Source organism: Falco rusticolus, chromosome 6, assembly GCF_015220075.1.
Source record: "Falco rusticolus isolate bFalRus1 chromosome 6, bFalRus1.pri, whole genome shotgun sequence".
Classification (NCBI taxonomy): Eukaryota; Metazoa; Chordata; class Aves; order Falconiformes; family Falconidae; genus Falco; species Falco rusticolus.
The window spans coordinates 72,195,694-72,222,359 of record NC_051192.1 but is presented as its reverse complement, the minus strand read 5'-3'; the positions used below and the strand labels follow the sequence as shown (position 1 = coordinate 72,222,359).

At 39.8% G+C, this 26,666-nt stretch overlaps 1 protein-coding gene across 2 annotated transcripts in view; it reads right to left on the bottom strand.

Annotated features, from left to right (window-relative positions):
- LRRC1 (leucine rich repeat containing 1) overlaps positions 1 to 26,666 on the bottom strand; it is a 106,580-nt gene that overhangs the window by 36,736 nt on the left and 43,178 nt on the right. For both annotated transcript variants that reach the window (XM_037392321.1, XM_037392322.1), the window contains exons 5-12: positions 19,413 to 19,469; positions 17,751 to 17,814; positions 16,943 to 17,017; positions 15,042 to 15,186; positions 12,010 to 12,128; positions 10,947 to 11,030; positions 1,719 to 1,834; positions 614 to 786 (exon numbers count right to left, since the gene is read on the bottom strand). In XM_037392321.1, coding sequence (XP_037248218.1) covers positions 614 to 786; positions 1,719 to 1,834; positions 10,947 to 11,030; positions 12,010 to 12,128; positions 15,042 to 15,186; positions 16,943 to 17,017; positions 17,751 to 17,814; positions 19,413 to 19,469 — 833 coding nt within the window. The remainder of the gene's footprint in view (positions 1 to 613; positions 787 to 1,718; positions 1,835 to 10,946; positions 11,031 to 12,009; positions 12,129 to 15,041; positions 15,187 to 16,942; positions 17,018 to 17,750; positions 17,815 to 19,412; positions 19,470 to 26,666) is intronic.

Genomic DNA, 26,666 nt, shown 5'->3' with positions numbered 1-26,666 from the left:
GCAAGTTCCAGTATAAAAGGTAAACCCAACTTATACTGCAATTCTACATTTGTTGAAGATTATAATAAAGTTATTGTACAGTACTTTGAAAGAAAAATTTTCTTGCTAAAAAGTAAAACGCCTACTGCTTTTTACTAAATATGCAATTATTTTTCTGGTAAAGAGACTGTAATTGGAAAGCCACCGATTTTCACTACATATATATGTATTTAAGATGTATAATCAATGTACACAAATATGGACACCACTACATGGCCCACTGGCAAGCCTGCAAATAATGATATGATTAGGTCTCCTTCCAGGTCTGTATTTTATTTATCGTAGCTGGTATAATTGTACTTTGAATAACACTCACAGCCATGTTCTTCAAGTCTTCTGAAAACTAGTACGATTACAAAAAAAAAAAAAAAACAAACACAAAACAAAACACACACACACCACAAAGAACACCCCAACCCAAAAAACAACAAACCTAAGTTTAATAGTGAGAATTCAATTAGAGCTTTGCTACTCTTTGTTCATTAGAGCTTATGCATGTTTTACAAACCTTTATGGATTCAACAACACAGTAAACAAAGTAGTAGTAAGGAAAAAACTGATTCTAGGCACTTACCTTGGCAACCAGGCTCAGAAGGCATTTGAGGAAGTAATACACATGTTAAAATCTTTTCTCCTGTTTCAGGGTCTGTGTCAGTCTGAAACGTCAGCAAAGGTTGGGACTGGTTATCAGACAACCATAAAGCCTTCAGCTTTAAGGTAGTCAGTGAAAGGGGAAGATACGTCAGCCTAGTTCAAAGAAGAAAAGTAAGAAAGTCAGGGCAACCTCTATGAGATTTAATAGATGGTTCATGACATTGACTCATAAGTATACATTCCTGAGCTGGAATAAACAGGGTTGAGATTAATGCCTCTAATAGAAGGCACTGCACTAGTCATCAGCTCCAACTACTCCACTCTTTTAAAGAGAATCTGCAGCTTAACTTTTTACCATAATTTTCTGTAGCTGTGAATAACAGACAAAACAACGCTGAGCTTTTTTTACTGCAGTAAAATGCCCTGGAAGGCAGACAGCTGCTTCTGCTCTGGAGCCTTAGATATAAACAATTGCCAGAACAGAAACATGTAAGTGCCTATGAGACAATTACATTGCATAGATGAGATGCCATTTGCTTTCCCCCTGGTTTTTTTTCTCCTCTTTTTTTTTTTTTTTTCCATTTCACTTCCTGCTGAGCAACTGCACTAATTTGCTGGTTTCTGCTTCAATCCACTCCCTTTTGCATTTTGGTGTCTGAAGCATATCAACCAAGATTCACAAGAAGCTACAAGATCAAACTGGCATTATTTGTTACTTGCACTGTATCTCCAAGACTCAGTATTAGTGTTACTTGACATCAAGTCTGGTAGTTTACCCTGAAGCTCTACCAAATTGCCTAGTTTCTCTGCTTAAATTCAGAAATATACAAATCCAGAGGTTGGGGTTTTTTTAAATTCTATCTTTCCCTCATGGTCAAAGCAATCCAGAAAATGTACTCATGACAACACACAAATTATGCTACTTTGGGCCAAGGGGGAAGACTACTCTGACAATTTCAACAGTAATGCTAAACAAAAGTTGTAACTGTTTTTTTATTACTTCATTCTTAGACATAATATCTTTTATTGTTAGAAAGAATTAAGTAAATCCAGCAAAAGAACATGACAATACAAAAATCTCTTGCCTGTTTCCAGCAACATCCAGAACATGAAGTTCAGTGGCTTGTGAAATTTCAGTGGGAATTCGAGATAATCTGTTGTCACGTACAGAAAAGACATTAAGACTGCAGCAGCCCCCAATCTATATTAGAGAAGAGGGGGAGGGGAGAAAAAAAAAAAGGAAAAAAAGTCTGGTTTTGTTGCAGTATAACAGTGTAAACAAAGGCATGCAGTACGGGTCATGTAGTATGTCACAGCACATTCAAGTTACAATGCCTGCCAGACACTTCGCCCAGAAGTACAGACTGCAAACAAGTGTTAGCTCAAAAGAAGTCTGACCTGAAGCGAGTCTGTTGGAGAGTTTCTTGAACATCTGTATCTGCAAATAATGTATATCCTTACAAATAGGTCAGGTCTGACCTACCTTTTAAAGCCTTCCATGCCAGCAAGAGATCAGTAACCATACAGGTGCCACTTTGTAGACAACCCTCATAAAGAATACCAGCTTTAACTTACAACTTTTTCTAGCTCTATGTTTTTACATATCAATTCTTTCTTTCCTTATAGCAACTTCAGATACAAGCAAGTGCAATGGGGCTTTAGGCAAGGCAAAATGCTAAATACACCAATCGACTCCCATACTGAGTCCGCAAAGAGTAATGAAGAGTTCACAAAAAGTAGAAGATTGTATGAATAACATCTTTGATGTCCTGTTTTATTAGAAGCATCTAATTTCAAGATGTTTCCCATATGAACTTATCAATTTAATCTAATATCCTCTGTCCCTACCAATTTACCCAAATGTAAGCATCTGCATTTCCAAGCTAGTTTTTGCGTGCGAAAGATGGGATTTTTCAGGCTTACCCTTAAATTATCTGTTTTCAGAAACATGAATCCTCTGTATTTGATTAAAAAAAAAAAAACAACACATTCCACCTTTTTGTTCCAGGTGACAATTACTACTCCTATAAACAACAAGATTATTGGTTTTAGCAACTTGAAAGCTGCTTCAAGGAACTCTTTGTTCCTATTCACAAAGGAAACTTACCTTTCTTTGCTTATCATACAGAGCTTCAAAAAGCACTGCTGTTTGTTTGCCAGTTCCAAAACTCACCATAAGAAGGGAAGAAAAAAATGTTTCTTCTCTTACTCCAAGTATTAGAGGCAAAATATCCTAACGCCTTTTGAAGCTTTCAGCTTAAGCGGACTTAGAACCTAATGATAGACAGCAAACCTACTGAAAGATCGTGTTTCAAATATTAGAGGACTTCTATATTCACACCAATGTAAGAAGGTTCTCCTGTCACAATATAGCCAACATGTCACTACACCTTGGTCAGAAGTCCCCAAATCAAAGCTGAAAATATTTGTGTTTTATTTAACTGTCAGTTCTGCCTCTGCAAAATCCACAATTCAGTCCAAACCAAACTTTGAGATTACAGACAAATACCACAAAAGCCTTCCCACTTGTCAAAGTAAAAATCATGTCGACTTAACCTACACTATTTACCAAGGAAAAAAAATCCATTTTCAAAGGATGCAACTGTGACTTAGAAAATAAAACAAAAAAATGGAGCATTTATACCCCACTCACCTTCCTTTGTAGCATAAATACATTTTAATGGAAGAAGGCAGCGAGCAGCTGCTCAAGGCTTCTGATTCACAAGCTATTTACAGCACAAAGTTACAGCACAACATTCTCTTGGAAAAAAAAAAAAAGAGATAAGTTTTCCTTAAATCACTGCACTCTAAGATGCAGCTATTTCACAAGAATATCAGCTTTCCCAGCCCTGCATGTACACTAGGAGCAGCAACCTTGTTAACCATTTTAGCTTGTGAATCAAAGCCCTTAGAAACCAGCACTCAAATTGCGAGCAAACATTTCTTAGTGCAGTAATTCTGCTATTCACTTCAAAGCATGTACAGATTCCTAAATAATGTGCCTCGACACATTCACACAATACAGTGCCATATAGAAATAACACACACACACACACACACACACGCACTCTCCCAAGTGTCTAATTGGTAGATCTAACATGAGAAGCTGTGAAAAGCAAGAGATACAATTAGTAAATGTTGATGAGCTGGCAAGTGATGCCCAGACTGTACAGAAAGTGTTTGCTTTTCTACAAATGAAGTTTGCGTTATTCAGTCTTGGAGCATGGAGATCCAAACAGTTTAGCCAAACAAAGTAAAGCCATGCAGCCCTGATGAGATCAAAACTTCTATACTTCTGACAATGGAAAAATGCAGCAGTGGAACCAGCCGGCCTGAGTCGTCATGCATTTAAAGCAGCTTAATGAAAGGTAACAGTAGAATCATGGATTGAGTAATACTTACAGGCTTATCAATTTACCTGACCCATTAATTTTCCAAGCGGCTAACAATTAAGAAAATACAAGAGATGTTCAATTTATTTTTCTTTATCCATACTGGACAAGAGCATGCCAACAAATGGAGACAGAACATACATTCTTCTACTGCCAAAGAGTGTTAGAACTTCTAAGCTGTTTTAACTTCAGTTATTTTAACTTTGCTCTATCAGTCAACAGGCAATTGTTCAAAGGATTTGTTTTATTCAGAGGTAGTGAAGACTTTTTTTTTTTTTTTTAAGTAGGGTGGTGGTGGGAGATAATAGACAAACACCATTGGGTTTTTTTTCATGAAAGTTTTTAGAAAATGCAGCAGCATCTAACAAGCAGCACCAGGTGAGGTATAACAGAAAAAAGACAAGCTGACAGCTATTAAAAACCTAAAATTTTTTATCATTTCAAAAAAAAGCACCCATCTAGCAGTACAGAAAGACATCAGGTCCAACGCTTGAAAACCTAAACACAAAGCAGTATCACTGAGGCAAAGTACACACTAAATGGCATGCTGAAAGGAAAACATCATTGTGACCGCCACGAAGTAATACGGTATCAGGACATCACTGGTTTGGCTGAGAGTCATTAACTGACAGAGAAGCATGCTTTCCAAGGGTCTGATCACATGCTTACAACAGACTTTGCCAAACCACTGCATAGGCATCAAGTACACAGTTGAGACCACAAGCCCATTTAACAGTTAAGCACACAGTTCATTTCAAGCATAGATTTCAATTTAATGGGGACAAGCATGTGCTTAGTTCTAGGCACATGAGTAACTGTTCCAAAGACTGGAGGCTTAAAGAAGTCCTTGCATTCTTCTGTAGCGAGCTAGACATCAGGAAAAGGTCTCAAATGAGTTGTCGATGTCTAAGCCATACTCTTGAGATTTATTTCACTTCAGCAACTTTAATTTAAGGGCTATTCACTTGTCTCATCATACCACCTCCAAAGAACAGTCAGCCTAGATAAAAAATAAAATCAAAAACCCACTCATCAGACAGGCAGAAAATGATCATTGCTATGAAGCACTGATTTTGAGATCACTAATTTTACAGTACTACAAAGTCTGAACAAAACTGCTATTTGCATTCAGGTAAATGCTTCAGAGGAAGAGCGTCATGAGGACCCTTCTGGGTTCCACATAAAATCCTCCCCTATGGAGGATTTTTTTTTTTGCTCTTCTCTTCCATCTCAAGCTGAGGCTCATCTTTCTAACAAGCTTTCGTGTTCTGGAGAAGCAGTAAGACTTTGTCATACAAAAAGAGTATGTCAGCTTGGCTGCTAAAACTCCCCTGTACATTTTCTCATTATGACCAGTGTTCACCACTTCAGCCTCCTGCTATTTTGACATTCACATATCCACTGCCAGTCCATCCTAAACACTCCTCCAGAACTGCAAGTTTTATATCACTCCTCTGCTGATGTTTCTGATGAATCCTCTTCTCTACTGCAGACTGTTATTGTGACACCTGCATCACCTGTGTATTTTCATTCACCCGACTTTTACCATGCTTCTCTGTAACAATAACTTGGTAGTTGCCATTTGATTTTTCTTGCTGATGACACTTTTGCAGTTTTCTGGAGGTAAAGCCAAGAACAGCATGCAGATTCACCGATTCACCCCTCTCTTCCCATTCACATCCCTCCCAAAAACTCCCATTTGCTCCCTCTCTTGAGCCCAGCTGTCATTTACAGTCATTCACCACCACAGACAAAACGTCACTGATTATGGCAGCACATCCTCACATTGTTGGTGCTCTAAAGCCAAAACAGAAATTAAAGGTGGGAAACTTAGAAGACGTTCAAGTTACATTAGTTGATCTCAGCATCTGTTAACTGCTTAAAAGCTATAAATCAATTCTGCTGTCCTTCACGAGTTCGCATCTTTCACACAGGTATAAGCAATGCAAAAAAAGACAACATTACGACAAACACTACAGTGATTATTCTTCAGCATGTGACTAGTTAAAATCCCACTGATGTATTTCTTTCATTCAACTTAGAATACGCCTGTCAGCAACAAGAACTCTCACTAGGTTAATTCCGATAGCTATACTGGGAATTTAAACACAGTTCCTACTGTGTTGTAAAATCTTTTTGAGGCTGTCATAACCAAGATTTTGTTTGAATGCAAAGTAAATAAAGTCAGACTTTTCCTTGGCCCCACATAAAAGAGATTAATTCTTTAACTGCAAGCATAGAATACATTTAGAGGTGGAAGAACTGTCCAATTCACTATTATTCAGTTATCATTAAATTGGCTAGGAAAATCTTCAGCAAAATCACTTCAACAGCCCCTGCACCACTAGTGAGTAGTACGGGAGGAGTACAGCAAGAGAGCTTCTCTGCCCTCTGACTCAAGACAAGTTTTCCTGCATTTTTCCACAGTGCCTTTTTTGACTTTGAGACACATGAACAGATACTTTTACAAAAATGATGGAAGGGACAGGATATCAGAAGATAAAACCAGAAACAACAAAGCAGCCCCAACTTGTTTTTAAAAACAAAGAACTAAAAAGTACAGTTATGCCAAAAAAAACCCCAAACAACCCTGCTGGTTTTACCTACTATAGCCATAATTCTCACAATATACCTCAAAGCCAGGAAGGACGCATTACCAGATGTCTGCAGGTTGTACAGACTCATTAACAAAAGCACATGAACTGGAAAACATTCCAAGGAGGTTATTTATGCAAGTGCCAAAATCAACACACCAGTTTCACCAGTGTTCCAGTGCCAGGGTGGGATTTCAATACCAAAGAGTCACCAGGCAGGTCTTTCAAGTTTAAGGGGAAAAACATTTGTAACTATGAACAGGTTTAGACATTCTCTGTTCTTGTCAAAGTCTGTTTCACCACTCAGTTCAGTGAGAGAGGGATTGAGCTGCAGGATGAGATACTGAAGATGAAATCTGTCAGTGACTCAAATCTTGGTCATAACATTCAGCTGTTCCATGTTTTACCTTATGTATCGGCATCAGATACAAAAGAATCTTTGAACCAGGAAACTTTGAACAGGTATTTGCATATAAACTCCTCAATAATCCCAAATCAAGAAATCTTACACCAAAAGGTAGAGATTGGTTTTACAAGCATTCATTGAAACAATTTGGCAATGTAATGGTTTGACAGCCTGACCCAAAATCCAGTCCTAGTGATGTGCTTAACAAAACAAACAAAAAAAAACTTAAAAAAACCCACCACAAAAAAGCTAGACCTCACAGATTATCTCACCAGGTTATATTATAGCAGACACATCATTTCCGCCAGCCTTTCTACAAAAGCTCTCTTTGCTACAGAAATCATTCTGAAGGGAAGGACAGAGACACCAGCAGGTACATACGATACTGGTTACATGTACTCTTCTACTTAGTAGAGTTCCTTTTTTTCTGTACACATTACCAGACTCTTATGTCTTTGTCCCTCTCCAACAGAAACCAGTAAAGGGCTATCCCACACCTATTTCCTATAAAGATGAAGGCCACAAATGCACAGCTGTTCTAGCATTCTGTAAGGCAGAGAAAGAATGAGAGGAGGTGGGAAGGAAAAGAGGGGAAGATAACAAGCAAGAACATCTGCAGTGCATACTCTGCTTGCCATCTGACACTGCTTCTGTGAAGGCAGAACCAGCGTACAAGCACCAATAGTGATTGATGTGCAAAGGTCTGAGACCCCCAGTCTTTGCCATACTATCTCAGCAGACGTCTTTAGCAACACACAGCAGGGAGGGGTATTGAAAATGACCACTGTCAGAAGCTCATGCCTGGCTTTAAATATTAATCAGTCAGTTTGAGATGAAAATAAATGGAGAAGACGGTATGATTTCTCACTGTCAAGCAGAACCTTCCAACAGACAGCAAAAGGGTGACACATTTTTTGGTTTTCTTTAAGTGCTGTACCAATGCATTTTGTACTATTTTTCCTGCAGTTCAGTAATGATGAAAAAGAAAATGGAAATTAAACATTTCACCAAGACACCAAATTGTTCCTCTCTGCCACCCAAAGGGAAACTCAAAATTGGGATGTTTGCCGTTATCAGCACCCCTGAAGCTGCTCCTGTGTACGCTCTGTGTAACAGCAAACAGTACTCATAATACCTGTGAACTCTGTTTACGCAAAACATTTTTCTTTTAGAGCTGTGAAATGCAGCTCTTCACTGAACTCCTCTGAATTTTAACCAGAAAACTTGTACTACAGAAATGTTCATGTTTGGTTTAAAGCAAAAAGCTAATGATTAATAAAAATACTATAGTAGGAAAATGAAGCTCTAGGAGCAGACAAAACAAGAGCAAAGTGGTAGATTTTTTTTTTCCATTTTTAAAACTTCGTTAAAAGGCAACCTAAAGACTTTGAGGGAAGTGTTCTATTGCACAGCTTAAGCACAAGGAATTGTAACTAAAACTTGAAAAACTGAAACTGAAAAATCTTGTTAGCTAGATGGTAGATTCTGCAATACGTACATATTAACAGTATTTTTGAGATAAACCATTTCATCAGTTGTCTATGTTTTCTGTTTGTTACCATTACCAGCTTGGAATTCAAATCCACCGATCTAGAGGGTGGATATGACCCTCCAGTTGGTGAAGGACTGACTTCCTTTAAAAATAAAAAAATAAAAGAATTTTAACTGAGCAAAACATACTTCAATGAACCATTATGGAAATCTTACAGTAAATACAATTTCAAAGCATTTTCTCTAATGAGAAAAACACATAGGTGTGGAGATGTTTGGAGAAAAAAAAAAAATAAATCTGTTTCAAAGAAGTAGATGCCAAGGAGCTTGGTTTCCTCTGTTTCTCTGCCAAGCTTCCTGGGAACCACACGCTCCCATCTTTATTTCCTGGACTTTCTACAACTCCCCAGCTCACCTCATTCCAGATAACACCTTCCATTTCCTCATCACCTGCCTTCTCCAAACACAGACTCATCCCTGGCTTTATCCCACTCCTAGTGCAGGTGTCCCCTCCCCTCTCTCATGTTCACTAATGTTCTCCACACATGTTCTTGTTCTTCACTTCACCCTTGGATACCCCCAGCTGCTTCACGGACTGGGCAACGCTTTCCACCTCTGAAACCCACTTCTGGTTCCAAGTCTCCAGTTTCTTGTTCAGCATTAATTCTTTCATTCTTCTGCCCCGAGCCCTTGGCTCTGTTATTCCTCCCAAACAGACACACTCCACATTCATCCTGCTTAACCTGCCTCTGAAGTTGAGCCTTCTCCTCTCACCTGCTTCTGACCCTCCTCCTTGCAAGCCACACTACTCACCCCAAACACACCGTTTCCAATACTATGGACTTCGTTAACCAAGAAAAGTGCTTGTATGCACATAAGCTATTACTGGTCAATCTGGAAATAAAAGTTTATCAGTAAAACCTTACATGTTATAACAAACTCAGAGCCCTTCTGCTTAAAGGTTGACTGGACAAAAAATTGTACAAGTCTCAAGTACAGATAGTTTAGGACACGTGTAATAAGTTCTTTGTAAAGAGATGGGAAGTTTTCTGCTGAATGAGCACAAGATCAAAATTGCCATCACATCCCAACCCAGAAACATGGTTTTCCCAAGGTCCTGCTTTTTGCTAACATTTATCCAATTCATCTGCATTTATCCAATACGCTCTGCAATTTTCTTTTCAGAACCAGCAGCACCTCTGCAGAGGAGACACTGTCCTGCTAGAGGAGCTGCAGTACTCCCATCTTCTTTTCCTTCCCTCGCCTCCCCCCCATCAAACATATACTTAGAAGCCAACCTGTAAAGAAGCAATAAGGGCTATCATGGAGCCCCGATTAGGTGACTGACCTGTGCCAGCTCTGGGCTACTGGAATTGCTGCTACCAGTACCACAACAGCATCCTCTGCCCCTGCTCGATCCCTCCTCTTCAGGCCATTGGCTTTCCCCAACTCCAGGTTCCCAGCTATTTTACTTCCTCCTCACTCCTCCTCCTCGAGCTGTCCAAGCTCTGTAAGTAAGCAGGCCTGAACAGAAGTGTGTGCTCACTAGCCAGAGCTGATAATCCTCTTAATTCCCATCCACCAGCTGCCACCTGAGAACATACCCCTCCTGCTCTGAAGTGACTGAAAGTCATGAGCAGAAGCTATGAACTCCGAGCCACGTTAGAAACAGACAGAAGTAAGGGGGAGTACTGGGACAAAAAGTATAGAGAAACAGTAGTGCAAACAGAAACAACTCAAAGTCCTGTGTTCCAATCACAGAATGCTGCTTCCCCTGTCCACAATTTACTGCTGAACTAAACTTGTGAGGCCTTTGTTATATTTAGTTTCACAACAGAAATTCTAAATTCATTTCACTCCATATACTGTTAAAAAAAAGACAAAAAGTACCAGTGATCACAGTTGTAAGACTTGAGGTATCAGTGATCTTTGTCACATCAGTTTCCCATACTTAAAGGCAAAAGCAGATCTCCAAAACCAAAAAGACTGTCAAGACAGCCTCTGAATAAATTTTCAGAATATAAAACCTGAAACTCTGTTCGCTATTGCTCACAAGAGTAAGGTGAGGAAGACTCCAGCAGTAGTTTTATACTACATGCAGAAAAGGCATATTGATTTACATGCATTCACTCTACCAGAACTCCCAGTCTTCAAATAGTGCTGGACCTGACACCCACTCTGGGAATTACTAGTTACAAGCTAATTAGACCCAAGCCTCCTTGTTCAACTTCAAAGACATTTTGCACTTCCAAGACACCAGGTCTCCACTGCTGCTGTTCAGATCTGATGGGACAAGCTTCTGGTTGTGATCAGTTTGGGAAGAAAACCCAGTGGATCAAAGCTGCCTGCTACTCCTTGTAGGCATTTGAAACCAAGAGTCTTCTGTTCGTATAAGCACATATGTGAGAGTTAATTGCACAAAAAACTTACCTCTTTGGGCAAAGATGTTAATTTGTTTCTATCAGCATTCAAATTGTTCAGCTTCTTTAGTTTTCCGATGCTCTTTGGCAATGACTGTGCCAACAAAAACAAAACAATACGCAAAAAGAATTTGAAAATTCAGAGTCAGAACAAAACTTATCCCACTTCAAAAATGAATTAATAGACTGATCCATTTTCAAAACCGGAGTGTAATTAATACTCATTAATACAGGCCTTCCAAAGGAGATTCAAGGTTTTATCTTGCAGAAGAAATGTCCAGGAATGTCAGTTTCTAATAGAAATTCACTCACTGGTTATCTCTGCACTAAGACGAAAGATGCACAGCAGACGTTTAGAGAAGTATGTATGCAGAACACCCATACCATCTAACTTTAGGCTTCCTAAACAGAAGCTTGCCTCTGGAGTGGCATCTTTCCAACAGGCTTAAGCTCTTAAATCAATCGAGCACTAACCTAACTTTAAAAATGCTCAAAACCAGATTTTTATAACCACTTCTACCCTCCAAGTGACAGTATCACGTGAAGGCAGTTTGAAAATAACAGAAGGAAACACCTAATAAAACGAAGTCTGGATTTTATTTTAATTGACCACATATCATATTTAATATTTGGCTGGAGTAGATCAGCAGAGCAAGGAACAGTACAACAGCAGCTCTACAGTGCTTTGGGCTTCTATTTAGTTCCAGCAAGTCAGATCCACATAACATACAGCAAAAAAAAAAAAAATCAGCAATAATGCAACATGGAACAATCTCCACATTAAAAACACAATGAAGTAAGTGATACCTGCACTCCACATGCTCCAATTCCCTTACTGGTCATGAAAGATTCAAGAGTGAATATGTAATTGCTTAAGCCTTTGGAAGAGCGGATTGTTGCTACACACAACTTGATCTCCAGTGTTCATTTAACAGGTAAGAAATAAGATGCATGTAAAGGAAACTTGCTACTTAGCGGTAGCAAGGTTGAGTAACCTTACAAACTAAGTGATTCAGCACTTCGCAGCAGGTCTTACTTCTGCCAGCCATTTCAGCAGCCATGACCATGCTTACCTGCAGTTGGTTTTCTGTTAGAACTAGTTCTGTAAGGCTTTCGCAGTCTCCAATTGAATCCGTTAGTTGAATAAGTTTGTTCTGATCAACCTTCAAAATGGAAAGCCTCCTCAATTTTCCTGGACAGAAAAAACACCACATTCGTTCAGTTTAGTATCCTCCAATACCTGCTTTAATTACAGAAAATTTTACTACTACAGAACTCTAACATAATTATTTTTTTCAGGTAAAAGAAGAATTTGAGCACTGCTTCGCTTGGTGCTTGCACTATTTGTGTAAGTTTATAACATCACTGAATTCATATTCAATATAAATACTCATATCCAATATGTAAGCATATTAAATTGTATTAAAAGTTGCAATCTGAATGGTACCACATGTAAATGTCAAGGACATGTCTGCCCAAAGGAGAAATATAAACAGGAGAAAATGATCTATTTTTTCCTCAAGTATTCAATGTTTATTAGTAAAGAAGCGTTCAGAACATCACCTATGCCCTCAGCCACAGTAAGAAAGGCTTGCACTAAGTGACAGTCCAAACCCAAACAGGGTCAAGGTCTCTTTTTCCTAACAAAAAAAACCAGTTAGTCAGACATGAAACCAAGGTTTGTTTTTCAGACTAGAAATCAATCTTCTTTGAAGGTCTTCCCCTCAGGAAGGGCAAAATAACATTTCAGAGTAGAAAGCTCACCTTATTCTGCTCCTTTGTACCAGAACTGTCTTCGGTGCAAAGCAGCGCTGACCCAGGCACAGCCCAAGACAGAGAATTCAGAAGACATCGCTAGCTGCTGACACCTCCCTGCCCATTCCCACTTGGTCCAAAATAACCTGTAATAGGCTGGCACATCAGAATTGCTGATGATGCTAAACCATGAGGAGACAGCTGATACACAGAAAGATCGCAACCTAAACAGAAACCCAAGGTTCAGCAAGAAGTGCAGTCCTCGGCACCTAGGTAGAATAAACCTGAGCACCAGTACAGGCTGGGAAGTGACAGGCTGTACAACAGCCCTGCTAAAAGGGCCTGGGGCCACGGTGGGCACCAGGCTGAATATGAACGAGCAACGAGCGAGATCTCACCAGCAATAAACACTGGCTGGACTACATTAGGAGAATTACAGCCAGCAGATCAATGGAAATTACTATATCCCATCTACTTGGCACCAGCGAGGTCACACCTGTAAAATCATGGTCGGTTTCATGTCCTGTCCTCCCCACCAAGTCCCCAGTTCAAGAGAGATGCTGATGGGGGTCCAGTACGAAGCTGTCAAGATGACCAGGGCACATGTGAGCTGAGGCTGAGAGCGCTGGCTTTGCTGACTCCAGCAAAGCAGCAGACATGGAAGCATCTAGGAACAGCCCACAACTACTTGAAGGGCAGTTACAGGGATGACAGAGCCAAACTCTTCTCTGCAGTGGCAGGCAAGACAGCAATGGCCACAAATTGAAGCATGGGAGGTCCCACCTGGACATCTGGAGAAGCTTCCTCAACTGGGAGGTGGTGCTGCACTGACACAGGCCGCCCAGGGGATGCTGGAGCTGCTTCCATTAGGGCTTTAGAGACTTGGTGAGGCAGGCCACAGCTGACCTGACCTGCTGGTGTTGGTGAGAGCCCTGCTTCAAGAAACTCTATGGATCTACCAATCCAGCCAATGACTCAGTGATCAGCTGAGCTCCTCCTAGTAGCTTCCACAGAGACCAGTGAGGTTCACTTCAACCGCAACACCAGATTTTCCTCCATTTTGCATAGTAAATTCCAGTATTACACAAAAGGAGTAAGTACTGTAGCCCTAGCCAGTTTTCCATACATAAGCAAGCTACTACATTCACATAAGTAGCAATTTTTTTTTGCCTTTGCCACAAAATTACATTCAGAAAAGTTCCAAGATGTACACCCTAGCTACACTTGGCATGAAGTGGCCTGACCCTTTGCAATGACCTTCCTCAGCAAAGGATCTCCATTTAACAGGCTTTCCAAGAAGCAGCAGCTCCTCTTGTTCACCAGCTGGAGTTACAGACTAGCTCTCCTTCGGCAGGCTGTCTGGGCTGTAGCCTTTCAGAAGGTACATCTCCGTTTGTGATGTACAACAACTGTTATGGCAAACTCAGGTCATCAGAGAGGGCTGCCACAACTCTCTACCAAACCCACATTAGCCAACTGAAGGACCAGTAGTCACCCCACTCTCACAAGCTGAACTTCTACAAAAACATTTCTCTTAGAATCATATAGCGTATGGAAGGAGGGGGAAGGTCTGTCCATTCTTTTCCACATTCACAAGTCCTTCTTCCCCTATACCTTGATTTTTTGGGGGAGTGGCGGGGGATCCTGGCAAGAAGACATGCTCTTGCAACATGAAAGTCTCCAGAAAAACAGCTGATGACTAGTGGAGAAACAATGCCTTGCTGACTACTTGTCACAGCTAATGCAAAGGTAAAAACATTTACCTTAAAGAAGGCACCGGTAATGCTTCAGAAAGCATTCCTCAGTTATTAAATCTGTTTTAAGGGGTTAGGCACAGAAGGCTGTAATCTGGATCCTCAAGGGTGAGGAGTAATGGACCAAAGGTGGAACAGCCTTCCACAGGGTTCAGTATAGGATTAATCACTTTGTCCAGTTGAAGATAATTACATATTCCCCCCTAAAAAGGACGTATTTTTTGTAGTGAGACTGTCAGTCAGTCTTACCGAGTGACCTACAGCATGTTACAAGCTAGAATTTTACTACATTAAAGAGTTACGTGAAGAGTTATGATGGTGATGTGGACACAATAGGAATAGAGAAGATACTTACCTGAACAAAATAAGTTAATGTATCAAGTGAAGACAAAAAATAATTAGAAGGTAGTCATCATGCAGACAATTAAAATGTAAAATTAATAGAGCTATGCATTTCATACTAAGCAAAAAAAAAAAAAGCTGAGGCAGACAAGCTCATCTCTTGCACAGAAAGACTTCAAAAGACTTGAAAACAAATTACTTCCAATTACAGTGGATTACATAGTTCTGTGTGATAGCATTCACCTTGTACTTACCGATGCCATCAGGTAAGACCTGAAGTAAATTCTGAGAAACAAGCAAGTCTGTTAAAGAAGTGAGACCACTAATTTCTTCAGGAAGGCATTCCAATTTATTTTCAGAAACGTCAAGACAAAGCAGGTTTTTCAGGTTTCCTACTTCCTGTGACACAAGACAAAAAACTTAAAAGTCATGCCCAAACACGTAACAAAGCAATCTGGAAAATGTACCATCACAATGAAATTCCAGAAAGAACAACAATTCTCTGTATGACCTCTGAATTGGCTGTTCTTTGTATGACCTCTAAACACAGAAAAAAGTAAATAATTCATTTTACATATGATATACCAACCAATTCAGTCACAGTTTCTTATTCTAACTATTAAGACTGACTTCAGTAGTCAGACAAGGTATGCTGAGCACACCCAGGCAAGCACCAGCCAAAACTAGAGCTTTCCTCAAGTAAAGACTGCAAAGTTGTGTTTTACAGAACTACAGATTATCAACCTCCACATAATTAAAGTCTGCCCCTCCCAATTAACCCTAGGCAAATTAGGATTAGTCTCTCCTGGCTGATACAGCAACATGCCATGACATCTAGGGATTTCGTATCTTCACATCTCCCAACTGCAACAAATGTAGAAATAGGAATTGGGAGTGTTGCTCTAGCAAGCATATTTGAACTGCCAAGTTATACTGCCATCATCTACAATTATTAATGATTTTTTTTTTCCACAATGGTAATCTGCCAATTAGCTTAAAAGTCTGACAGAAAAATAATTTTGTCTCTGTTAGCCATCAGAGCACCCTCCCATTCCCCATGTACACAGACACCCCTATACACACTCTAGAATAGTTCTCATTTTAATCATCCAAATAATCTTGTGAAGAACAGAATGGCTGGGGCAGAAGTGTCCTTTACTTTTACACACAAGAAATTTTCATACAGTGACAGTCTTCATTCTAACTCACAAAATCAGTCCTTTTATTTTCCAACTATTTCCCTCTCATTAAGGATCTTTTACTACAACACACACATACACCCCCATTACCCTACAAGTTCATCTTCTGAACATTAGACAAAACACACAATAATGGCCAACTTCAATAAAAAAAGCTGCTGAAGTCACACCTCACCTTTTATGAATGATTAACAGTGTTTGACTACCTCTACTCAAAAAATTATTAGGCCAAGCCAATAACAAAAAAGTCAAAGCAGCCCACTAAACTGTAACTGATTTCCAATTTACACTGTTAACATTGAGATCAATACAGCAAATAACAGCAAACTGCATGAGAACAGGAGAAAACAGGTTTTGAATTGGCTCTAAAGGAAAGAAAGATGGAAAAGAAACCATTCCACATGTTATCAGAGTTCTTAAGAAAGGGAATTTAGAGTGCTGTAAGCCTTAAATGCTAAGGCCCCTCATCACATCACTGTTGGGGGATTTGCCTACATAAATCAAAATTCCTATTTATGGCAACAGTTGTTACTATTATTGTACTTCTCCCAATGTATTTGAATGGATGAAAATGACTGCAAAAAAAGATTCACCCTCAAAACTGCGATGTCAATAGATACAAAAGGTGAGGGTTAGCTCAGCCAACTAGTGGCTCCCTGATTATTGGGCCAGGACTGTACACAGACAATGTGTCATCCTATAAATTGAACAATGTGCCTATTAGGAAACAATTCCTTTGTCAAAATGTTTAAAACAAAATGTCTGACAACACATGATATCATGTACAATCCCCTGCAGAGGAACTCATTAAGAGAAAATGCTCACACACCCAAAACCAAATCCAGACAAAGTAAACTGAAAACTATTTGATTTTACATCACCTCCTTTTAGGTATAAATGAAAAGGTTTCCTTCTAAAAGCATCTTCAAAACACTATCAGTAGAGCCCATCTTTACCTGAGGTATTTCGGCTAATTGGTTTCCATCCAACCAGAGGTCTTTGAGATTGAAAAGTGCACCAATTGTTTCTGGCTATAACATAAAAAATAATAATGTTAAGTAGTATAGGAGCTTCAAGTAAAAAACTAGACAGTCACCCTGTAATCACAGTAAAAGTAAACCAAACCTTACTTCAAGCACTATTTAAAGGTACCACTGTTAAATGCAGCAAGGGTGACTGTGAGTATTTGGGAACACCATGCAAATTAATTGTTATAGCTTAACAAGCCACCATACTTCACCTGACGTGCACTAACAAATTACATGCAAATCCAACATTTAATTGAGTCATCTTAAGGGAGATGACAGGTATTTTTTGGTAGCTCTATCTGCTACAACATCAGACACTGCAACCCTCAACAGTCTGCCTCGGCCCTTTCCCAAAGATTCCTATTCCCACCCTGGAAATAGCTGAGCTTTCACCTGTGCTCAGCCTGTCCAGCTCCCTACAGAAGCCCATACGTTCACTAAAACTACAATTGAAGACAAGGGTTTGTGCCTTTCCACTCCTTTTTCTTGCTGTACAAAAAGTCTGTGCAACACACTCATTTTCTAGAAATCAGCTGCAGGTTTTTGTGTAAGTATTATACTGAACAAGACTAAGCAGAAAAAGGAAGCACTAACTGCAAAAATTCATCTGTACCTATAGAAAGGCTCTCCCTCCATACATTTTTCTTTCTTCAATTTTGGACATCCTATGATCTATTTAATGTAAATGATGCGTAAAACAAGACCAACGTGCACTTTCACTGGCATGTTCTCTTACCAAGTGATAAAGTTCATTGTTTCCTAAATCAAGTTCTTCCAGTCGCTGCAGCTGGGCAAGTGATCTGTAAGACAAGATAAGTCAAAACAAAACCACATCAAACTAAGCCAACAGAAACCCCATGTATTTGAATGAGCTCATTTTACTGAAACTTGTATCTCAAATTACAATGTATTGTAGACAGACAGTTATTTTACTGGGCACAGTCTATTTGTAGTAATATCTTACTGAAAAAATAATTTGGTTTGTCAGTATTACTGTATGCCCTTGAAACTCACAACTTGGTATAGGCAATCAAATCATTACTCTTTATTTTAACCATCAATCCCTCAGAGTGGGCAATGCTACATAGTTTAGTATAATTGGTTACGTTTCTTTTTAGGGGGAATTTACAGTTACACAACTGGATAAAAATTCCCCATAGTGGTCACATGTAACAGTGCGACTCAAGACTTAATAAATCCATCATTTCATCTTCTCAACATAATCTATCCATTTCTGAAGTATTTCAGGTTGGATTTGAGGATGCAGAGAAAAGGCCAAAAGGATGCAAAAAAAGTCTTCTGAACATGAACAGAGAGAGAGGGCCATCCTTCTATTTCAAAAGCTGTCTGTTGTAGAGTGCTTGCTTACCTTCCCCAAAACCACAGTAGCACAAAAGCCAGTGAGACTTGCCAACTACATTACTGACAGTCAGAATTTTCCAGAAGCAATAAAATTGTCAACATTTGTGATAGCTTCATTCTGACACCACATGGCAAAAGCTAGCTAGCAATTCATATCTTCTGACCACTGACATTTAAAGTGCCTCGTGGCTCACAGCTGTAAACAGCTGCAACTGAGGTATTGGGTAGACTGACAGGAAAAAGGCCCCTAAAGCAACTGGGGAAGAGACTCAGATCAAAATAGGTTAAATCTACTAGAGTATACATTAGATTATCTGAACAAGCAGACTAGGAGTCACCAAAATTCTTGCAAGAAGCAGCCAGGTAGTGAAGGACGGAAACTCCCTCACTAGAGAAAGAAGAGGGTTCTTCCAGGAAGCCAAAAAAGGAAGACACCTGATTAATCTCACAAAAAAAACCAACCATCAATTCCTCTGCCACAATACAGACAGCACAGAGACATCTAGAAACCTTTTTTCCGCAAAAAAATCATGGCGGGTGGAGTGAGACTTCAGGCATCAGTAGGCCTAGTTTGTCAGCAAGGCTTTGATCTCCAGGTTTGGGAAGCTTTTGGTTACTTAGCCCTGAACACAAATGCTTATTTAAATGCTGTGAAGGTCTAGAGTGGAAGTCTCCAAGATCCTGTTATGCTACTTGCACAGTTAGGAAATTCCACCACGAGAACAACCCAAACCACCACTCCCACTGCCAATGCACTCATTCAACGCATGCATGAAGAAATGTCTGATGCTGGTGAATTTTGCACACAATATTTTTACAGAGTAAAACCAATCAAGACAGACTGCAGGCTCCTGCTGCTAGCCAAATACAACTACAAATAATGGATGTCAATAGGTGTTGCTAAAACAAAGCTGTATCTATGTTGCGATTTGACACAACATTTTATCTAGCTGTCGTTCAGTTTCATATGTTAGCAGATTTTAAGAATAAGAACATTTTATGTTAATATAATCAAAACACATGAAATGTCACTTACTCAGGTAAATATGTCAGCAAATTTTCTCTAAGTTCCAGTGAAGCCAGGTTATAAAGACTAAAAAACCAAACAAACAAATCACATTTTAATGCAATCTTACTTTTTCTATAACGCATTTTCAGAAGAAGAGTGTGTGTTTACACAGTTTAAAACACAATTGCTGTGAACTGATTCTTTTCCTGTTTTAATTCAACCAGACCAAAGGCAGCATACAAAGACTGGAAGCTTTCACTTGTTCTCTGTTATACTTCCAACACATTAAAGCTAGAAAGTAAACACACAAATTTCTATTTGTTGAAACATCAGTAGTTGCAAGTTACTAAACAGGGCATATTCATATGAATTACATTTACTTACTCGCTTTCAGAATCTGGCGTGGGCTACCAAAGTTACAGAGCATCAAGTAAACCCATCACTCTTCTAACAACAGCGCGCTCATTACTGTAAGTGACATTATGCTTCTAAGCAGCTCACTTGCTCTGTAGCCCAGGCTTTTACTAACATCACCATAGCAACATTCAGATTTTTCAGGGGTTTATTTATGACTAAATGGAACACAAGGAGTCAGACATTATCCCAACACTATAATCTGCTCTAATCCTCCAGCGTCCCAGGGAAAAATAAAAATCAGATATGGTGACTGCAAATAAGTAGTTTCCTACTACAGAATACGTTCTGTCCTGGCGTGCAGGGAAGGGGAACAGTGTGCTAGCCCTTAAATAAAATCTAAGCTTAAAAAGGAATTCCACTACATTTGAAACACATGTTAAATCTAAACCCAAAACAATTTTTTTTGTATACCTCAGGAAAAAAAAAAAAACCACAAGCCCATGCACACAGACCACATAAAACTGGAAGATTTATCTTCTCTTCAAACAAAACTAACATACTGAATTACAGGGTCATTAGTTAGCCCCAGTAAAAAAGCAGCTGATAACCTGAATAAAACTGAAGAAAACCCTTCATATTGCAACTCCAGTACAGCTATCTAAGCAGGGAGAGCAACATAACTGATGCAATGGGTTATTAAAGGAGAAAAAAAGATTTTTCATTGAATTTGGATGGTGTCTGGAAAAGAAATCCTTATTTCAAGCACCTATTTTGTACAGCATTCAGAAAACAGTGAACAAAACCTCACAGGAGCATTTCAAGCACCTATTTTGTACGGCATTCAGAAAACAGTGAACAAAACTTCACAGGAGCTTTGATTACTGCCTCAGCAGCTCTCTCCAGCTTTTAAAATAAGCACATTTTACCCAATGGGTTCTGTATTCCTCGAGGAGAAATACAGTTAAAACATACCACACAGGTGAAGATATAATTTTAGTAGAAGCCTATTACAAATTCAATTAAATGACAGGTGAGAATAAGTCAGCTATTACCACAGAATCATTCAACAGAAACAAGGTAATAAGGAAGCCATCATTCCAATGATGCAAGGAGAAAACTCTCACATAAAAATTTCAACAATATAAAACACAAGTCAAGACCGGACATGGTACCCAGCATCCTCATGGAAACAAAACCAGTGGAGGGGGACAGGGAAAAGGCAATTGAGAACCATTTCTCTCAGAGAGGAACATGGGTCTGCTCTTACATTGCCACTCACAGACTATGACACTTTTGTTTACAGGTTTTCTAGAAACCTACTTCAATCTTCCCTTGAATGTCACACTTTCTCTTCAAGCTCCTATTAGGTGAGGCCCATGATTCACTTTAATAAGGAGAACATAAAAAGGATGCGCACACCACCAAGCTGCCTTGTAATCTTGTGTTTACAGATCACCCCACATCTACTTATCTCCCTCCCCATCATGTTGAAGTGTTGACGGGTAAAATGGTGCAATCTCTTAATTTCTCTTCTTACATCAGACACCACTTTGGCTGTGGTAAAGACAAATCTTTGTCAGCAAAACCACGTTCAATAGCAAGAACCTGGGAACCACCATCTTAACCAGCCTTATCATATCGTTAAACTGGGGCATGCCAGTGACTCAGCTCACAAAATTGATCCTGCTTAAAAATAACCCAGCAAAAAAGAGTAAAACAGATCCCTCATCCATCATAGAATAAATCTGCTTAAACACCTGGGCCAGTACAACTGCCAAGGAGGTGCAAGGAAGGAATCTGTACTGCCCAAGCCAGCAGCACCATGAGGATGCACTGGGTCGCTGTGCCCTTGTGGATACCCTGTCTTTGCATCCAACGGTATGCCATGCATTTTGGAGACCGGCTGTGGCCAATCGCAATCCCAAGCTACGTTCTCACAGGAGTCAGCTACCTACAGGCCCATGTTTTTGTCTCTAATGGCACAGCTTTCTGGGGGAGAAACACTTTATTCTACAGCTACCCACATCCACAACATGCTCACAACTGTAAGTCTACCCTGAAACAAAACAGAGACACTGCCTTTATCTTTTCTACGTCTTCCAAGGTCTTGAGTCCAAACCCAACGTAAGCGGACCCCAACAGGCAAAACCAAGCTTCTCACCCAGTAACATAAAATACAGACTAAGTCTATGAATTTTATACCAGCAAAGCTGTCCCACTGCACCGAAGTTTTATGTTCAAGGTGGATCCATCTGAAAGAAAGGCCATAAATTAAGAGGAAAGTTTTGACTTGTTACTCTCATATTTTGACTAGTTACAGAAGCAACTCCCAGTAAACCTATGTGCTACAAATGAAAATGGGAAAATGTGACAATTATATCAAATAGCATCATACAAAAGGCATGGTGATGTACTGAAGCACCAATCTCCAACTCATTACAGACTAGAGGTACAGCTCTTCCTTAAATTTACCAACAGATTCTTAACACCATGTATTGTTCAATAACATTTCTCTGGGTTTAAAGTACATTAAGAAAGAGTCATTTGCAAGAAAATTCCTACATTGCTTGCTATTTTTCAAATATATTTTCTAATTTAATAACAGTCTCTCTAGAAAGTATGATTCTTTCTCTTCTCAACTACAGAAATTTTTCACAATATACTAAACAAAATCATTTCCTCTTTTCCCTCTGCCCTTAATTTTACAGGTGCACTGTTCATGAGGAGTCTTCCTGAAGTCCCTGAAAGAAACTAAAGGAAGCCATACTCTAACAATTTCAGGGTCTTTCCCTAAACCTAATCTTCACCTAGGACAGAAAACTAGTCATGGGTGTTACCCGTTTCAATCCATAAAACACGAAGACAACAGCAATATAGTCTACTGAGACAGGAAACATATCCATCAGCAGCTGTTCACAACTGCATTTAGAAACACAAACGCACCATAGAGTATGGTAGGCTGCTCCCCAACACAAACTGTCCTTGCTCCCCCAGAAAAACCCAACAGAAAATGTACAAGCAGAATGTCATCTATATTGTAAAGCAGAAAGAAAAAAAAAAAATCAAGAAAAAAAGCAAAAAAAACCCCTAAGTACTTTTCCAAGACGACCATCACAAGTAGCTATTTCACAGAAGCTTGCAAAAAGCATTAATGTTGTAATAACCCTCACCACAAAAGCTACCACACACACCTCGAACACTGAGCATGTGTGAAATTACTAAGCACAAGGCAACAGCCAAACCAGGTGGAGGATGTAGTAACTGAAATAATTACAAAGTTTTCCATCTCAGCATTCCAGGTGATTTCTGAGGTAAGGGTGGAACCAAGTCAAATTTAAAGCTACAAACATGGCCTAAAATTTCACTTTCAGTACAAACCAGACACATTCATTCAGTGCTGTACCTAAAGTACAGATATTGCAAGTCATCACGTGAGCTAGAAGAATGAAAAGAAGCGTATGAAATCAATAATTAACAACAAAACTAACAGCAACAAAGTAGTCCATGAATGTTGGAAGTCTCTTTCCTGAGCATCCCTGTCAGGATTTGAGAGAACTCACAATCCAACACGGTCTACAAAAAGGAGTATTTGCAGTGTTTCCTATCTATGTCAACTGCAGTGGTCTCCTCCAAAATAAAGGTAAGGCTAAAACCAGCCACTAAGACTGGAATCAAAGCAAGACAGGTTTTATTTGGGTTAATTACAAAGAGATTATCAGTAGCAATATGCCCTACAAAACAACTGTTTCAAAAGCAGACCACTCTGGACAATAGCAATTTGTTGCAATAGGTAAAACAATATCAACTGTAGTAAAAAAAAAAAAAAAAAAAAAAAGAAGAAAAAACAAAAAATATAGGCGGGGGAATAATTAAAAAAAAAAGAAAAAAAAAGAGACATGTTCCCTAGTTATCTTGGATGAAACCACATTTTCGGTGTATCCCATACATTAAATATGCTCTGCCTTGTAAAGTTATACAAAACTGTGATGAGCTATCCTAGTGCTTTAACTTTATCAGGACAGCTGCATCATTCCTCTGTTCAAGGGGACAGAAAGTCAGTCTTAAGAGTCACAACAGACAACACTACATATCCCAGGTTTTATCCCCATACCATTTCATACCCATCCCTGCACCAGAACTGGGAGCACCTAAGTCCTCGGGGTACACCAACAAAGGCTTCTGAGGAAAGCATTAGGAAGCACAGTAAGAAATACGCCATTTTATTGTAAAAATGAAGTTAAAAACAGAAAGGTGGAAAGAGAAATGTGGAAAAAGCTAGAAGAAAATTAAGACAGATGATAAAAAAGGACTAACATAAAAGCTAAAGGTGCTTAGTTAATAAAAACTGGACAACAGACTTCTCTTACTTGAGCATAAAAAGTCACGCATCTTGACCTTATGTCAGAAGCACCACACAGCTGAGCACACAGGACCAGGCGTCAGGCTGGGAAACAAGGAAGTAAAGTTGGAACAGGTGAACATCTAAAGCACCTGCAGAAATGCAAGGCCCCATTTGCATCCTTTCCAGAAAGTTTCAGTTGATTTGGGGAATGTAACATCCCAAACGTAGTTTTTCCTCAGGTTTGTAAGACCGCAAAAAAGGAAAGACAGGAGAATGGGCACAGTCCCCATATTTATACAGAACATGGGAAGGTCCTACAGAATAAGGATGGCTAAGGTAGAACACAGCACAGATTCTGAATTTGCTCTGCTATTACATGTGTTATGCAGCAATAGCAATGGCTACAGAACACAATCCAAGGATGCAGCATACAGAAATGAGATATCAAGCTGACAATCTGGTTATTCCCACCAGTTCCAAAGGACTCCAGTTCACTAGGCCTGCACCTGAGGATTACCATCACTTTGAAAATGCCTGCCCCTGCATCTCTACACAGCATATATACTTTGAAACATTCATCACGACACCAGACTGGGAAGGAAGGGTGTTTAAACTAGGCAACTCTTTTTGTTTTTCACACAGAAAAGGAACATGCCATCTTTTTCTGTCAAGGGTCTTCCAAGAGATGAGAAGGTAACTGTGGTACTCTGATAGCAGCATACACAATGCATGAAACTAATCATGTTTAAATACATTACAGCCCACCCCCACTGCCCCAATAAAACTAGGAGAAACATGCATGACCGTACCCCAGGACACACCAGTTAGGTGTCTAGTCACTCATCTGACAGGATCCTATTAAGCTACTCCCATCCCACAAGGCTTCTAGCTGAAGACCGACAATTCACTGAGAACCTGAGGTTTAGCAGCTTTTTCTCACCCAAGGAAACGACAGGGTTAATCAATCACTAGTCAGCTCTCAAGAATGCCACTTACTCAGAGCATTAGTATTTGAAGGTACAGCACATACCTTTGGGATAGGCTCCTGTTCCAGGTCACTCCCAAAAGCAGCCTCTTTCTCTCACCCTCTCTTCACTGACTATATAATTGCAGAAGGAGACTGAAAAGACCAGTCTCCAAACTCCAGCTCACATACCGATCAAATCCTGGGCTGCATCAAAAGAAGCATGGCCAGCAGGCTGAGGGAGGTGATTCTGCCCCTCTGCTCCACTCTGGTGAGACCCCACCTGAAGTACTGCATCCAGCTCTGGGGCCCTCAGCGCAGGAAAGACACGGACCTGTTGAGGCAGGTCCAAAGGAGGGCAACAGAAATGATCAGAGGGCTGGAACACCTGCACTATGAAGAAAGGCTCAGGGAGTTGGGATTGCTTAACCCGGAGAAGAGAAGGTTCTGGGAAGACCTTATTGCAGCCTTTCAGTACTTAAGGGGACACACAAGCAAGATGGAAACAGACTTTTCAGCCAGGTCTGTTACAGAACAAGGGACAATGATTTTAAACTGAAAGAGGGTATGTGTAGAGGAATGAAGCTGGGTTAATTAGCACTGATAATATACAGCTGTGGGCTGGCTTCAGGGGTGGTGGGTTGGCTGATGTAGATAAGGTGCAGCTGTGGCTGGTTCTGGTGAGGGGTTGGGCAGCCAATGGAGAGAGACAAGGAAGAAGTAGAGAGGGAGAGTGTGTGCCCTGGATGAGGAGAAGGCAGCAGAGGGACTGGCATAAAGAGTATGCTGGTATGTGATGGTAGAAGACCTTGTTGTAGCTTGATAGTTTGGAGACTGCTGTGACAGGTAAGTTTACTTTGTCATAAGGAAGAATTTTTTTTATGATGAGGATTGTGACACAGTAGAACAGGTTTCCCTGAGAAGCTGTGGATGCTCAGTCTCTGGAAGTGTTCAAGGTCAGGCTGGATGGGGCTTTGAGCAACCAGATCCAATGAAAGATGTCTCTGCCCACAACAGGAGGGTTGGACTAGATGATCTTTGAAGGCCCTTCCCAACCCAAATGTATTCTATGATTCTGTGAAATTAGGTACCCAAACTTGGGTGGTTTCAAGAGCTTCTGTGGTATGCACTCCTTTCCAGAGGTAACTACCACTTCAGTTCCTCCTTGAGTCCGCCTTATTTCACCCACACACACTTACTGTACCTGCCAGCACCACATGCTTCCTCAGTGTCTGAAGAACCAGCCCCTATGAGGATTTCTGGTGTAATGACACTTCCAATGTAACAAAAGCAAAATTAGCCTTACAGGAAAGAATTATGTTTCCTGAATTTCCTACGGTTCTGTTATCGTATAACCATGTAGTTTGTGGTTTATATGCTCCCAATGTGCATTTTGCCCTTTTTAAAAGAGTCAACACTACATGCTTATTTTGCTTACAACTACTGCTTAATGCTGGCATATAATTAGACAATGTTATCACGAAAGAACCTTAAAATTAATATCCATTATAGGGTAGCCTACAAATAATACAGAATTGCAGCTAGTTTCCTTTTCTCAAGAAGTTATTTCTCCAAAAAGTTCAGCATAAGGTTAAAGCATTTTAATTTTTTTTCCTTC